This window comes from Crocodylus porosus, unplaced genomic scaffold (genome assembly GCF_001723895.1).
Source record: "Crocodylus porosus isolate Cpor-Errol unplaced genomic scaffold, CroPor_comp1, whole genome shotgun sequence".
NCBI classification, from domain to species: domain Eukaryota; kingdom Metazoa; phylum Chordata; order Crocodylia; family Crocodylidae; genus Crocodylus; species Crocodylus porosus.
The window spans coordinates 10,866,127-10,880,018 of record NW_017728936.1 but is presented as its reverse complement, the minus strand read 5'-3'; the positions used below and the strand labels follow the sequence as shown (position 1 = coordinate 10,880,018).

Genomic DNA, 13,892 nt, shown 5'->3' with positions numbered 1-13,892 from the left:
TCCTGACGCCGATTCGGGGCGGGTCGCGGCAGGAAGACGAGTCTGGGGCTCCCGAGAGCGTTTCAGACGGGACGGGGCCAGACTCGAGTCCGTCCGGTTGAGACCGTCCTGCCCACGGGATGCGGTGGGATCTGGGCACCTGTCTGTGTCTCGAGGTCTGATTTTTAAAAGGGGGCTTTCTCTTCCTTTTTTGCTCATCGCCAAGGGTAGAAGCAGTGTGCCAGACAGTTAACCCAGGTATGCCCGCCCATGTGTCCTTGTCCTGATTGCAGAGGGTCCATCGTGGGCAGCTGGTGCCACCTTCGTCGCCCCAGGGCCGACCGGAAGTGGCTGCAGTGCTTCATCCGAGGGGGCGCCTGTGCTTCCGTCCCGCCCGTCGCCTAAGTGGGGGGTGTGGCTGGTCCAGGGGTGCACCAGCGCTCTTGGGGGGGCATGTGCTCCCCCTGTGCGTTGCCACGGGGGTCCATCCTTTACATTCACTGCTCTCTTGCTCTGATTGTTGTAGGAGCTGACGTTCGCTTTGGTGTGGACTGCACCAAACTGAGGGAATTCTTTTCACCAGCAGAGAGAAGGTTTGATCGTATTTATTTTAACTTCCCCCACTGTGGGAAGAAGTCGGGGGTGAAAAAGAACAGAGAGCTCCTCGCCAAATTTTTCTGTAGGTGAGTAAAATGGAGTTGAGCTATGCTATAGGAACTTCCTGATGGTTCCTTAATGAAGCATTGGCGTTTTAAAAAGTGCGTGGTTGATAAGCTATGAAAAAGTATAGAGGTTTTCAGTGATCTCAGAATCCATTGTTTGCCCTGTTGTGTTGTGCCTGTTCAATTTGTATGTGCTTTAGGAGGGGTGTACCTCGGCCAATGCCGATTTTTAAAGAGGCATATCGGCCGATACCGATCCGATTTCCGATACCAGCCAGGCAGTGTGGAGAGCTGGGGGGGTGGTGTAAATACATGCGCACAAAAGAGATTTCCGATATGGATAACTCTTTCTTTATATTGGTGTTGATCTGATGTCGGACCGATGTATCAGTGCACCTCTCTGCTTATGGGGAATTCTTATTACCCGGTTCTCGTTCTAGCTGTGCAGAAGTGCTCACAGAGAAGGGGGAGGTTCATGTGGTTCTTTGCAGAGGACAAGGCGGAACACCCGCTGACCAGCCAACGAGAGAGTGGCACAACAGCTGGCAGGTGGTAGCCATGGGAGCAGGAGGAGGATTTATCCTGAGTGATGTTCATCCCTTTGAGGCAGAGCACATTCCTGGATATGAATGCACAGGCTACAGGTAACGTACAGATCCTGCTGAAACCTGTCACCGATGTTCTTTACTGTGTCTTGGTCCCTTTCACAATGTCTGGCATCTGCAACGGTGGTTTCCAGCGTTGCAGTTTCTTTACCTGGGGTGGAGTGCTGATACTCTACAGCGTGTACATTACTGGGCTGACTGTTGCATTGGTTCAGCAGTTGTGTGATGTCACCTGTTTTTGTATGCTTAATGTTAGCCAGAAGTACCATTACTTTTTCAGCTGTCATTTTTGTTTGTGTTACCAGGAGTCAAGATAAGTCTTTTTGTGTAGAAGGTGCCTTGAACCATATCTTTACCCGGAGCTTGCCATTTCCACACCCCAGCCGTTTGATCTGTCAGATTAAACTGGACAGCAAATGCATTTCTTTCCAGGTTCCTGAAATATTTGTAGACAAAATCAACAGGTGAGTATTTGAGTCCAATCTCAGGTTATTTGTCCAGTATCAGATTGGCCCATAAAAGCAAACAAGGAACAAATACCCTACTAACAATCTACAGTCTTGCGCAAATGATCAGTTTGTCTCTCTGAGACAGGTGCTCGCTAAATACCCCATATGCGGTCCCCTCTTGGTGGGCAAAGGGGATGACGGATTTGATAATTTCATTTATTTTTAAGTGTTTCTTCCATGTTCATGGTTCACCTAGGGTAAGAGAGGGTAACTGATCTGTGAAGACTAAGGTGCACCTAGACTGTTCTAACATACTGAAGTAGAAGATTGAAATACTAACACCTTGTATAGTGATTTGAGAGCAGCCCTGGAGCTGGCTTAGTGTGCTAATGCTACAGTCCTAAGGCAAGTTATGATTAAGAATGGTAACGAGTCTCTGAACAGCTGTATATACTGGAGCTTGTCCAGTGCTAGCACTGTTTCTTTGGCCTCCTTAAATAACTTGGTAATGCAAACACAATGAGTGGAAATGAGAAGACGCACGCAGTAAATTCCTCCCTTTCCCACCAGCCGAGATGCAGCTGAACCCTGGTTGCACTCTTAACATACCTCTTCTTTCTTGAAATTGAAAGGAAGCTGCATATCAAGGATCACTGGAGAAGGGGCTCATCACACTAGTCTTAAATGATAGTTGGAGGAAAATGTTTTTAATGGTCCAACTGTAGTGAATTTATAATCTGTTGTTTTGTTTCACAGGGGCTTCCTTGATATAAATTCAGGTCATCCTGTCAGAACAATAAATGAGAAGCTCATGGCAGAGCTCGGCCAGACCTTCCCGCTGCAGCGGGTTGACTGTTCCCTACCTCTGTTGCACCAAGGCCTTCCCACCTCTTTTTCTCATTCAGACGTCTTTTGGATTGCTCCTGACGCAGAACAGAATCCAAGCTCTGACCCAACAGGCGGTGGAGCAGCAAGAACTCTCTCATTTTCTGGCCTTAATTTCTCCAAGGATACATACCAGAATGAGTGTGTAAACGTTCCTCAGAAAGGAGACCAGATCTCACAGCATTATCATCTTAGACCTTCCCTTCTGGCTGATGTTCAGCCAGTTGCACAGAGCTTGGGATTTCTTCCTGGCACTGTGTATGTTCTCAGTGGGCTGGTCTTTAGGAAGTGTCTGATCTCTCCACACACGCTGCCAGTTTTTCATGAGACTCTCTTTATCTGCACAGTTAATAAGGGCTCAGAGGGTCACTATATCCAAATGCTTATGGATAGCATTAAAAACTCCCTGTGTTCTCTGCTCCAGTCTGATACACTCGTTACACTGAGTTTGTCAGAGATGGAAGTAGGAACCTATGAAACAGCAGAGCTGAATGGCTTTGTCACTTCCGAGTGTCAGCACAATAAAAGTCAATATTTCATCTGTGTAAAAACTGCTTCCTACCCCAGTGCCAAGGGCTCTTGTGTAGGAACCATAGCAGCAGCTCCCAGTGGGCTAGTAAACAGTGATCTGGGCACTGTGTTTGCATCTGTGAATCTTGACCTCCTGGCCTTGCAGGTCTGTGGCATTCCTGACTGGCGAATGCTCTGGACCTTCGATGAGCGTTTCCTGAATCAATTTGGTAAAGGGGAGTTAAGACCCTTCAGGAGTTTTTCACTCTATCCACCTTCCTATGTGCATGACATCAGCTTCTGGGTTCCTGAGCGGGGGCAGTTTGATGAGACTGCGTTTCACACTGTTGCTAGGCGGGTGTCACAGGAAACTGTTGTATCCATCCAGCTGCTTGATACCTTTCGGCATCCGCAGACAGGACAGACCAGCCTCTGCTACAGACTGACTTTCCAGTCCTGTGACAAAGCTCTCACTCACCAGCAGGTGGCAGAGATGCAGATGCGGTTCAGGAAGGAGATACAGCAGTGCTTGCATGTAGTGCTTAGATAATTGTTAGACATTCGTTAACAGCAACCTTAATTTATTTTGTTAGAAATGTGGATTCCATGTGGCGTGATCCTTTAATACTGTGTTGTTGCTTTGTGTCGCCAAATTATGCCTTTTGTAAAGGCAGCATAGATTCAATTTAAAATGTGTTATACACATAACTTTAATTCTGTTATCAGAGATAATACAGTCTAGCTGCCTTCCCCTAGTTTGACTTGAAATGTCAGGTCATGGTTGGCTTTTATTGTACCAGATTCCTATAAGCAAGAATCACTCTGAGATCCACCTTTCTTATGCATGCAAAGGTGGTTTAGAGGTAACAGTTTAGCTCATTCATTGTTACTTGATTATATTCATCCCACAACTTTTATTGATGGATCCTATATCATTGATCATCATATCAGTCAAAATATGGAAATGGAATGATTACAAATTGCTCCTGTAAAGTGTTTAAATAAACTTTTTATGTGACAAGCAAGGGCTGGTCTCATTTTATCCTTAGTGTAAATAATACGCATTGGAGTACAAGGTTTTTTTCCTGCTGTTTTTCCTAAGGAAGAGCAACAGTTGCTTAGTCTGCGTCATGCCAGGCAAGTTCAGAGTTCTCAGCTTGGATCTTTTGAGCCTGTTGGTGTCTTCAGCAGTGCAGTCACGGGCTGGAAGGAATTGGAAACCAAATTCCCTGCATCACAGCACTGCTTGCTGCTACGTCCAGTGCACAAACGAAAAAACTTAGGAAATGAGAGTTTGGGCAAATCGCTGTTTACAAGCATTACAGGAGCCTGGGTTGGAGCTAGGGCAGAATCTGCCCTGCCCGAGGCCCTTGATACAGCCCTCTTCCCTGCCGCAGCTGAACGTCTCGCGGTGTTCAATGCTTTTCTGTGCCGGGTTCACCCTCCTCTTGGGAACCTCCTCCCCGCAGGAGCTGCAGGCTCAGGAGAAGGGGCCACGCTCCCCACCCAGCTCAGCGGGCGCAGGGTGGGGCGAGTGTCGCTGCGGCGAATTCTCGCCGTGTTTTTCCTTCCACTTCTGTGTTTTTGACACCAAGTTGAATCTGGCCCCAAGCATCTTTAGCCCAGGGCAAGGGGCTTCCTGCTTGCCCCATTCACCCCGGCTGAGGTGCGAGCTCTAAGCAAGCCCGGGGCCTGCACACGAACGAGGTGCTGCTCCGCCGCCCTCCCATTTCCCAGCTGGGAAGGTGGAGGCCGCCGCCACCCCGCGCGTACCCAGCGCTCGCCGGCGCCACTGCGGCTGCGCGGACCGGAGCGGTGCCCGCACCCAACGTGGCGGCAGCCGGCTTCAGCCCTTCCGCATTCCGCTCGCGCCTGCCCGCACTCGGCATGGCGGCCAAGGGGCTCCGGCAGCGGGCGCGGGGCGGCGGCGGGGAGGCGGCCCGGCCGCGCGACGACCCGCCGGGGCCCGACGACACCAAGGCGGAGTGCGTGGGGGGGCCCAGCTCTCACCGGGCTGAGTATGGGCAAGGCGTGGGGAGCACATGACATGGGGAGGACATGGGCAGGACATGGGGAGCACATGGCACAGGAGGACACGGGCAGGGCGGCCCCGGGGCCGGCAGGGCTTGGCGCGCTGATCCCTGGCCCGCTCTCGCCCAGGCCGCCGGGGAGCAAGGCCGGGCAGGTGTGGGCGCCCGAAGGATCCACCGCCTTCAAGTGCCTGATCTCGGCCCGGTTCTGCGCCGCGCTCCTGAGCAACGTCTCGGACTGCGACGAGACCTTCAACTTCTGGGAGCCGGTGAGCCGTGCGCCCCGACCTTCTCGCCGGGCGCCGTGGGAGCGCGCCTTCCCGGTCACTCGCCTCCTCTCTGTTTGTCCCTGCCCTGCAGACGCACTACCTCGTCTACGGGAGAGGGTTCCAGACCTGGGAGTACTCGCCTGCCTATGCTGTCCGCTCCTACGCGTACCTTTGGCTTCACGCCTTGCCAGCTTTGTTCCACGCCAGAGTCCTACAGACCAATAAGGTAAATCGAAGCCACCCCTCGGGGAAGCCACCAGGCCTCGCATCTGCTGTCGGCAGAGCCGCTCTGACACCGTGGGCGTCAGAATTGTTAACAAGCCTCTGTACGTGCACGTGCATGGGGGCGCAGGCACTAAACTAGCCTCAGGTTGCTCTAGTGCCTGCAAGCTAGGAACCGGTTGACAAGGTGCCCCTTCAGATCAGCGAAGTTTGACGTTATGGCTGTGGATTTCCGAGGAGGCAAAGGGATTTAGCCAGCAAAGCTTCCGCTCACATTTCCGGGAGATGTGTGGCTAATTTGACTCGCTGCTTGGGGAATCCCAGCCCAGACCACTTTTCCATCCCCGCTCCCTACGATTAATGTTAGTGTTTTCATTTTTAAACAAAGTATGTTAGTGCCGGCATGCTATGAGTCTTACATTTCACGCCACGCACTGAAGACACGTGACTGTACAGGGAACATTGCAAACATGCTGTCTGCGAGACTCGATATGTTCCACACTAGATGCCATGGATCCGTAGATACCTAGGATGGGTGGATCTGTGAGAATGGTCCCATTATACACAGCCGTTTTCAGGAAGAAGGGGTAACTTAATTCTGGTTCACTTGAGTCATATTTTACCATAAAGACTTGCATCAAAGGGCTGGATTCTGTACCTGTCAGCTCAGGAGGAGCTTGCTATTGATCTCAGTAGGCACAAGGTTGAAAATTGAAAGTAAGGGCTTTGGTTCCATGATTTAACCAGCAAAGCCCTTGGGGTTCTCACCAGGCTGGAATCGCTCCGTCGTGGTGGAGCCTTTCATTCCTGTGTGCATTGTTTGCATGTGCAAACCCTGTTCTGACTCTGAGCGTTTCTCTTAGGTTCTCATCTTCTATTTCCTGCGATGTCTCTTGGCCTTCGTGAGCTGCGTGTGTGAGCTCTATTTTTATAAGTGAGTAGAGGAAGCTGTTTGCTCAGTGAATAGCCAGGTGTAATGTAGGCAGCACAGTGCAGCTGTTGCCACTGACACGGGGAGTCTAGCCCACATGGAAGTGCCTTGCTGCAGTGTACTTCTTAACACTACAGTTGATCAGAATACATATCTAAAAAGGGTCCTAGAAAAACACTGATTAAACCCGCACCGTGGTGGGACAGATTCTAGCTGGAATCCACTGAGTACATCTTGACTCCAGTACTTGGCTCAGGCTGCGTGCACAGCTCTTCCACTGATGGTGTAACAGCACAAAATTGCCAGTCCAAAACAGAGCCAAGCTTTGCTGGTGCTGGACAGCGAGTGGCTGGTGCCGGTCATGTCAGCTAGGATACACTAGTAACTTCAACCTTCATCACCCCAAGCTCCCCCCTAGCTTGACTGACTGATTCCTGCTCTGCTGCACGTTCCAGTGGAGTTTGCAGCTCCCTCAAGCAGAGGCCTGGCAGTGCCAGTAGTTGGTGTAATTGTTGCTGGCTGACTCTCTGTTTGGAGCCATTGTTGTCCTGTTGCACTTCTCCCCCGCGATGACCATAGTGCTGATTTGCCTTCTGGGAAGCAGGCTGCAGCCTTCAGCATAGCACTGCTGGCAGTCATCTGCCACCAGTGAGAGCCTGGTTTATTCTGGATGGTAGTCTTGAAAACTGCTAGACCAGGAAGCCATTACAGTGATGAAGCCCAGTCAGAGGAAGGGTACTGGGCTGGATGGATCTCACTTTTGACCCTTCCTGGGATTTGCTGCAGAGTGATTTATCCTGGTAAAAATCCGGGCCTTGCACTGGTACTGTCAGGTTGCAGGTGTGAAATCCCATCATAGGCAAGGCTAGCTGTACTTTCTTCCACCCCTGGTTGCCTCTGGGAAATGAGCAGTGGAGCCAGTCGGGTCACACTAAGAAGCCCCATTCAGTCTTCATTTGCACAGAGCATTTGTTGTTCTGTGCACTGGCCATTTCCATGCCTGATTCTCTCTACTTCCCTAGGGCCGTCTGCAAGAAATTTGGGCTGCACGTGAGCCGGTTGATGCTGGCCTTCCTAGTTCTCAGCACTGGGATGTTCTGCTCAGCAGCGGGTAGGTTTGCTCAGAGGTGAGTTGTGGGGATGGGAGACAGACTGCAGCCTTTATTCTCACGGCACTCACCTGGCCTTTCGAATCCCTAACTCTCACACAGGATCTCAAATACTCTAGGAATATCCTTCCTTAAATAGTTACGATGCTTTCACCTGGTACTACTGCAAAAGAAGGCCACATGCTGGCATTGTAATGTACCAATGTTTCCTGTTCCCCTGCTGATCTCTGCTTGGCTGCCAACCTGTACCCACCTGCCAGAACAGGTGTTGTGTGTGTGACAGGAGGTTTTGTGCAAAGGCTGCAGGCATTTCACACCGTGTTTTCTTGCGCTAGGTATGGATGTGGCCTCTGCAGGAGAGGCGGTGTCACTGTTGGAGTGTGGCTGAGATCCCCTGTTCTATGCTGCCTGTGTTTGTTTATAGCGAGGGAAAGGCAAGCCCCCCCGCTGTCTTGGAGACACTACAAGCCTCATTCCTTACACATTTATGTTGCCATAATCCCTCTCTGGGTTTTTCAAGGGCAGTGCCTAGGCCATTTCAATCCCTGTTTACACTGGGGGCAGGTTCACATCATCCTTTCCATGCTGGAGGGGAGCAGGTGTGGTAAGGTCAATAGAGATGTTCTGGATTGGCCCCTAGTAAGGCAAGCTGGGGGTTGCGGGGACAGGCCAGGAGGAAGCATCTCCAGGCTGGATCTTGGCAAGGTAAGGATGAGAATCCCTTTCTGCTGAAGCGAGGACTTCAGAAGGAAACCTTTGCTCCACTGAGACCAAAAGCTATGTTGCGGTTGACAGCAGTGGGGCCAGGATTTCAGTGCCGGTATTTCTAGCAGGACTTCACCTGTTATAGGCATAGGTTGGCTTCTATGTAGTGCTTCACTGCCACGGATGCTTAGCTGACCCCTTCCTTCCCTTGCTTTGCAGCCTTCCTTCCCAGCAGCTTCTGCATGTACACCACAGTGATCGCCATGACCGGTTGGTATATGGACAAGACCTCCATCGCCGTGCTGGGGGTGGCAGCGGGAGCCATCATGGGCTGGCCCTTCAGTGCCGCTCTTGGGTAAGGAGAAGGGAGAGCCTTGGCTGCATGGATATTCTGTGCTGTTTCAGTGCTGGGCTCCCAGCTGCCAGGCCTCCCGCACGTGCACAGAAGAGCCTGTGGCACCACTAACAAAGCCTTGCTCTCATGTGGTTCAAAGCCATAGCCACTCTGCGTAGACTCCGCTTGGCATCTTTGCCATACAGAGTAGTCATTGTGCCTGTGGCTGCTGCAGACTTGCCTTGCAGACACTAGGGGCTCATGGTTAACACCAAGGGGTCCTAGATTTGATCCCCTCTGCCAACAACCCACCCACCTTGAGACTTGCTTTTATGGAGGTGGTGTTATTGCCTGACATGTTACTTTCCGAGAGGCTTATATTCTATAGGTCTTTCTGACTCCTAAGTGACCTGAGAAACATTCCTACGCTGGGGACTGGAGCACTGACAGGCAGGCCTCCTTACAGCAGCCTCTGTCCAGTGATAGGACCAGTCGCCGTGGAAGGCAGGCTTGCGTCTCCTGTCGATGAGACTCTGACACATGCTTTTTTTGCCAGGCTGCCCATTGCTTTTGACTTGCTGATAATGAAGCGGAGGTGGAAGAGCTTCCTGAACTGGTGCCTGGTGTCACTGATCCTATTTTTGGTGAGTTGCCACAGCGAGAGCTAGCATGAAGAGCAGGGATGGGGCTAGGGCTGTGGCTGAGCTGCAGTGAGAGGACTTGCCCAGTAAGGGGCTCATTAATGCAACTCACGCAGATCTTCTCAGCCCACGCACCCAAAGCATCTCCTGGTGGGGCTTGGTCTTCTCATTCCCACAGTTGAGCTGTGCATTCATCTTCTGCCACAAGGCTCTGAGTGGCAGGGCTGTCTTTCTCCCTTGATGTTTTTCTACTGAATGTCCAGCCCTTTCAAAGAGAGTAGAGCAACTGCGACCCACCAGGGACCTGGTATCTCCCACAGCTCAAATGAGCGCAGCCCACAGCTGGGCACTGCTGCAGCATGTGCTGCCCTGACTCTATATTCATTGTCCCACAGCAGCTGGGGAGAGACTGGCAGGGGTGTGCACACCAGACCTCCTGCATTCTCAGTGTCACTGCCTCATCGCTGTACATAGGGCTAATGATGATGTGCATTGTATGCCGATTCTAGCCCTTGGCGAAGGGCAACACTGGGTATGGGCTGCCAGTGATAGCCCAGCAGTTGTGAAGCATGGGGATAAAGTGGCTGTTTGTTTTCTGGCACAAGTAGAGGCATTTGGTGGCAACACTCTTCAGTGGGCAGCTTGCAGCGACTGGCCACTGCAGGTGACAGCCAACTGTGTGATGTGAATTCTGATTGCTTTGTTCCAGGTCCCCTTGGTGGTTGTGGACAGCTACTACTATGGGAAACTGGTTGTTGCGCCTCTTAACATTGTATTATACAATGTTTTTACACCTCATGGACCTGACTTATACGGTGAGTCACTTGGGACAAAGAGCTGAAGGGATGTTAGTGGGTTGCTTGATGGGATAAACCCATGAGCTTGCAATCCCCAGGTGTTTTCCTGACCTGAATTTTCAAGCAGGGCCATTCTTCCGCCCCCCCCCATCTCCTGTGAGCTGATAAGTGAAGCAGTTCCAGGCTCACGCCGCTGGATGTCTCTCTTGATTCAAGAATACACTCATCAGGGTTATATTTCCTGTTTGTTTTGCCAAGCGCTTTAAGTTCAATTGCTTTTGATGAGTTCCTAGCTTTGAAGTTCAGTGCATCACAGAGACATCATGGGATGTCTCTGCAGCTCATCCTTCCTGGCAGAGATCTGCTCGCAGCAGACTTGTTTGGAATACAATGCAAATGCACCAGCACAGACAGAATTCATTTTTACACGTTTCAGATTCTCCCTAGTACGCAGTTACAATTTCAGCTCGTTTCCCCAGTGTTATTCAGCAGGGTTATTTGTAACAAAGCCCTGGATGACTCATCATCTGTCTGAATAATGTTGGTTACACACTCAGACCAACTGCTAATTTAGTTGGAGATGCCGAAGAAAAAGCCAATGCAGTTTGAGTGTGTTTGTCAGGTTTAATTCCGGTGTTGGCTCTCCTTGGCTTTTGTAGGCAGGGTGTGGCACCCTGGCACCACATGCAAAGGAGAGCACAGCCCTGAGCCCTTTCAGTTCACATTGAGGCTTCCCAGACTCACTGGTTCCATGCTCTTGGGGATCTGCTTCCTTCCTTGACGATGCCTGTCCCGAGCATTGCTAGCAGCAGTTTAAGGAGGTTACTCTCTGGGAGCCTGGAGAAAGATGAAAGGTTAATGAATTCCACATGCTGCAGAGTGTTTTGAGCAGGCTTGCTGGGGCTGGGGCTTTGCCTCCTGTGGGGGTCTCTTGATCTCTGTTTAGCTCCCAACTCCTTGTGAATTTGGTGGGGGGAGAGACTTGCGGGGGGGAATTCTGAGAAAGATGGAGGGAGGAACAATAGCACTTAGCCCTATGTAGCCCTCTTGGTGGGGCACAAAAGACCTGCCCCGCACTTTTGAGGTAGATGCTGCAGGAATTGTTAGCATCACTTCCCAGATGAGGAACTGCAGCACAGGGTAGACAAAGTGACTTGCTAGAGGTCACCAGGGAAGTGAGTGGCAGAGGCAGGGTTAGATTTCATGCGGTGTAGTTAAAAGACGGCAGAAACTCCAAACTGATCTGAGGGGAATGTGCTTCTTCACACAGCCTGTAACTACACCATGGTACAACTGGCCACAGGGCGCTACTGAGCTCAGCCAGACCCAGGAAGGGACACGGATGTGGGTATCAAGTGTCTGGAGTTGTCAAAATGAATGGCAAAAACATTCAGAAGGGATGTTAGACCTCAGGCCTCAGGGTTTAAGCTGCTCTGTCTAGTGGAGACCAGGATGGCACCTAACTTGGTGTTTGATTTTACCCCACAGCTGCCGGCCACAGGCTTCTTACCTCTTCCTACAAAATGCTTGGTGCTGGCTGTGGCTGGAGACAGGATGCCAAGTTGGATTGATTTTAGGTCCAACCCAATCTAACAATTCCTGTGCTTCTAATCTGGGAAGTGGTTCCCTGTCCTGTGCTCAGACCCTTGGACTCCATCCCACCAGAAGAGAAAGGCATGGGGTTGGGGCGGGGTGTCTTTGCTATTGGGGATAGCTTATATCACTGAAGGAGCTGAAGACTGGTAGCCTATCTAGGGGGGAGCCCTTGGGGTGTCCCTTTGAGAGCTCCTTTTAACACGGATGCTGGTGCACTCCTGATTGCCCTGGGCTGGACTGCAGCAGCGATTAATTGCGAGTGCCTTCCTGGCCTCTAGTTGTGCACCGCAGGTCACATGGGCAGCACCTTTCACTGGGCCAAGGAGCATTTGGTTGGGCAGCCTAGTCCCTCATCTCCTGTGTCTGCAGTGCAGGAGGGTGAGCTTTGTCCTTGCCAGGGACCTTGATCTCTGCCGGAAGCATTTGAATGAGTAGCAGCGAGTCCTCCATTATGGAAACTCCAGATGGATTTGGCAGGGGCTCCTCTGACTTTTCAGCGCTAGTGCAGGAGCTGCTCCTGGTGACCTTGGGGGACCCATCCATTCTGAAGAGTTGTAGTCGCAATGACCCTCGTAATGTCTGTGCTAATGCAGGAGCCACACTTAACAGCTGCTTTATGCAACGCAGCCCAGGTGGAGTGCTGTACATTAGGGATTTTTATCAGGGTTACTCTTACCCCTGCTTATGGAGAGGAGGCAGCTGGCAGAGCGACTGCTTTGGAGCAGAGGGGCTCCTTCCAGCTTCCATGGGAATGAGATACAAGTCTCAACAGCATTATGCCAGCCCAGGTTTCCCTTGCATATCTCCTGTTGCTATCAGAGCATGTCAGCAAGGCGGCTGAGCATGGGCTCAGCCCACCTGAGCGAGAGGGCAGTGACATCTCCATTGCCTTCCCTTTCACCTGGCTCATGGTCTTTTCTGGTCTTCAGGCCATGCTCAGCTCTGTAGTGCCCCTGGTATCTTTCCTTTGCTTGCCAGCTGAGAGCGAGGACAGCCACTTTTACAATTATTTTTAGATCTAGCTTCTGCAGTCTGTCCAATAACTGGCGGTTACCCGGTTCCTCTTTCCAAGGGGAAATCTCATGGGTGGAGATTTCATACTCATGGTTCTTAAGGCCCTGAGGGGGTTTCCCCCCCATCCCCTAAAAATATAGGCAGCTGGTGATTCTCAGGAAAACTATTATCTGAGAGGTCAGGAGAGCGTTGAGAGCTGTTCCCACGCGACCTGGACCACTGTGCAGTGATATTTGCTGTGACTGGAGCTCTGGCTGTGAGTGGTGACCCTGCAGAAACTTTGTTTTGGGCTTGATCAGGTTCAGGTGATTTCAGTGGAGTTTCACCTGAGTTGTACAGCGTCTAGCACAGCAAGATCCTCATCCATCCCTGGGTCTCCTAAGTGCTGCTTTACACAGTGTCTGAGTCTGGCTTCCTTAAATTAAAAGTCATAATGGGCCCTGAAGGAGCTCTGAGGTGGATTTAGATCCTGGGATGCCAGTCACTGCTGGTTCTTCCTTCATGTGGCCTGATACATCGGTGCTTGAGCCTCCCTCTGTCCCATATTAGCAGCAGCCTTTTCCCAGGATGTATCGCTGTTCATAGCCAGAATACAGAACTCACTGCCCTGTTTTGTTTCTGTGCAATTTATTCCTTTGTCCCTGCTAACAAGTGACATAGTAGAAGGCTGTTTGCTTTGTGCTGCGGTGCAGCAGCCCCTCCCCTCCCCACCCCAGTCCTCTCCTCTGAAGGACACTGTTGGGGGCAGGATTGCTCCTGGTGTGTAGCGGGCTGTTTTCCTCCTCATTGCAGTCGTGTGTCTGATCACCTTGAGGCATTGCACACGATGAGCATAGAAGTGCTTTGCCTTGGGAAGCCCCGAGACAGAGCATCTCTGAAGGGGTGAGTCACCACAGCGACCAAGCAGGGGACCTGTGTTTGTGACACACAGCCATGCGTCAGTGGGTCACTTTGCTTGCCCGCATGACGCATGCTCCTCGTGAGAAGCCGCTTTCCTTTCTGAGCCGCAGCAGTAAATATGTCCTTGGACAAGAAGGACGGGTCCCAGCCCTTGGTGCGGAAGGGGCAGTGCTGTCACGCCTCAGCAAGCGCTGGAGCACTGGTCTCAGGCCACTCATTGCCTGAGCCTGTCACAGGGTGGTTGGGTCTCAGAG

At 51.5% G+C, this 13,892-nt stretch overlaps 2 protein-coding genes across 5 annotated transcripts in view; both read left to right on the top strand.

Moving 5' to 3' along the window:
- The first annotated feature begins 417 nt into the window (after positions 1–417).
- Positions 418–4,112, top strand: FDXACB1 (ferredoxin-fold anticodon binding domain containing 1). 3 transcript variants are annotated; one of them, XM_019547103.1, is made up of 4 exons: positions 418–662; positions 1,082–1,285; positions 1,552–1,710; positions 2,452–4,112. In XM_019547103.1, the coding sequence occupies exons 1-4, from the start codon at positions 433–435 to the stop codon at positions 3,638–3,640; spliced, it is 1,782 nt and encodes a 593-aa protein (XP_019402648.1). In that variant the 5' UTR covers positions 418–432; the 3' UTR covers positions 3,641–4,112. The 3 variants fall into 3 exon arrangements, with proteins under 3 accessions (XP_019402648.1, XP_019402650.1, XP_019402649.1); XM_019547105.1 differs by lacking the exon at positions 2,452–4,112 and adding an exon at positions 1,952–2,099; XM_019547104.1 differs by lacking the exons at positions 418–662; positions 1,082–1,285 and adding an exon at positions 1,952–2,100 and having other exon boundaries at positions 1,618–1,710.
- An 850-nt stretch (positions 4,113–4,962) lies between these two features.
- ALG9 (ALG9, alpha-1,2-mannosyltransferase) overlaps positions 4,963–13,892 on the top strand; it is a 38,101-nt gene continuing 29,171 nt past the window's right edge. For both annotated transcript variants that reach the window (XM_019547101.1, XM_019547102.1), the window contains exons 1-8: positions 4,963–5,075; positions 5,251–5,389; positions 5,481–5,615; positions 6,475–6,545; positions 7,565–7,653; positions 8,576–8,711; positions 9,247–9,334; positions 10,041–10,146. In XM_019547101.1, the coding sequence (XP_019402646.1) occupies positions 4,978–5,075; positions 5,251–5,389; positions 5,481–5,615; positions 6,475–6,545; positions 7,565–7,653; positions 8,576–8,711; positions 9,247–9,334; positions 10,041–10,146 (862 nt within the window). In that variant the 5' untranslated portion in view covers positions 4,963–4,977. The remainder of the gene's footprint in view (positions 5,076–5,250; positions 5,390–5,480; positions 5,616–6,474; positions 6,546–7,564; positions 7,654–8,575; positions 8,712–9,246; positions 9,335–10,040; positions 10,147–13,892) is intronic.

Excerpts from the sequence above, each read along its gene's own strand:
- FDXACB1 (XM_019547103.1), top strand. The coding sequence starts at position 433 with ATGTGCTCCCCCTGTGCGTTGCCACGGGGGTCCATCCTTTACATTCAC. Across the intron at positions 663-1,081 it reads CTCGCCAAATTTTTCTGTAG|CTGTGCAGAAGTGCTCACAG; the intron begins GTGAGTAAAATG and ends TTCTCGTTCTAG. Across the intron at positions 1,286-1,551 it reads TATGAATGCACAGGCTACAG|GAGTCAAGATAAGTCTTTTT; the intron begins GTAACGTACAGA and ends TTGTGTTACCAG.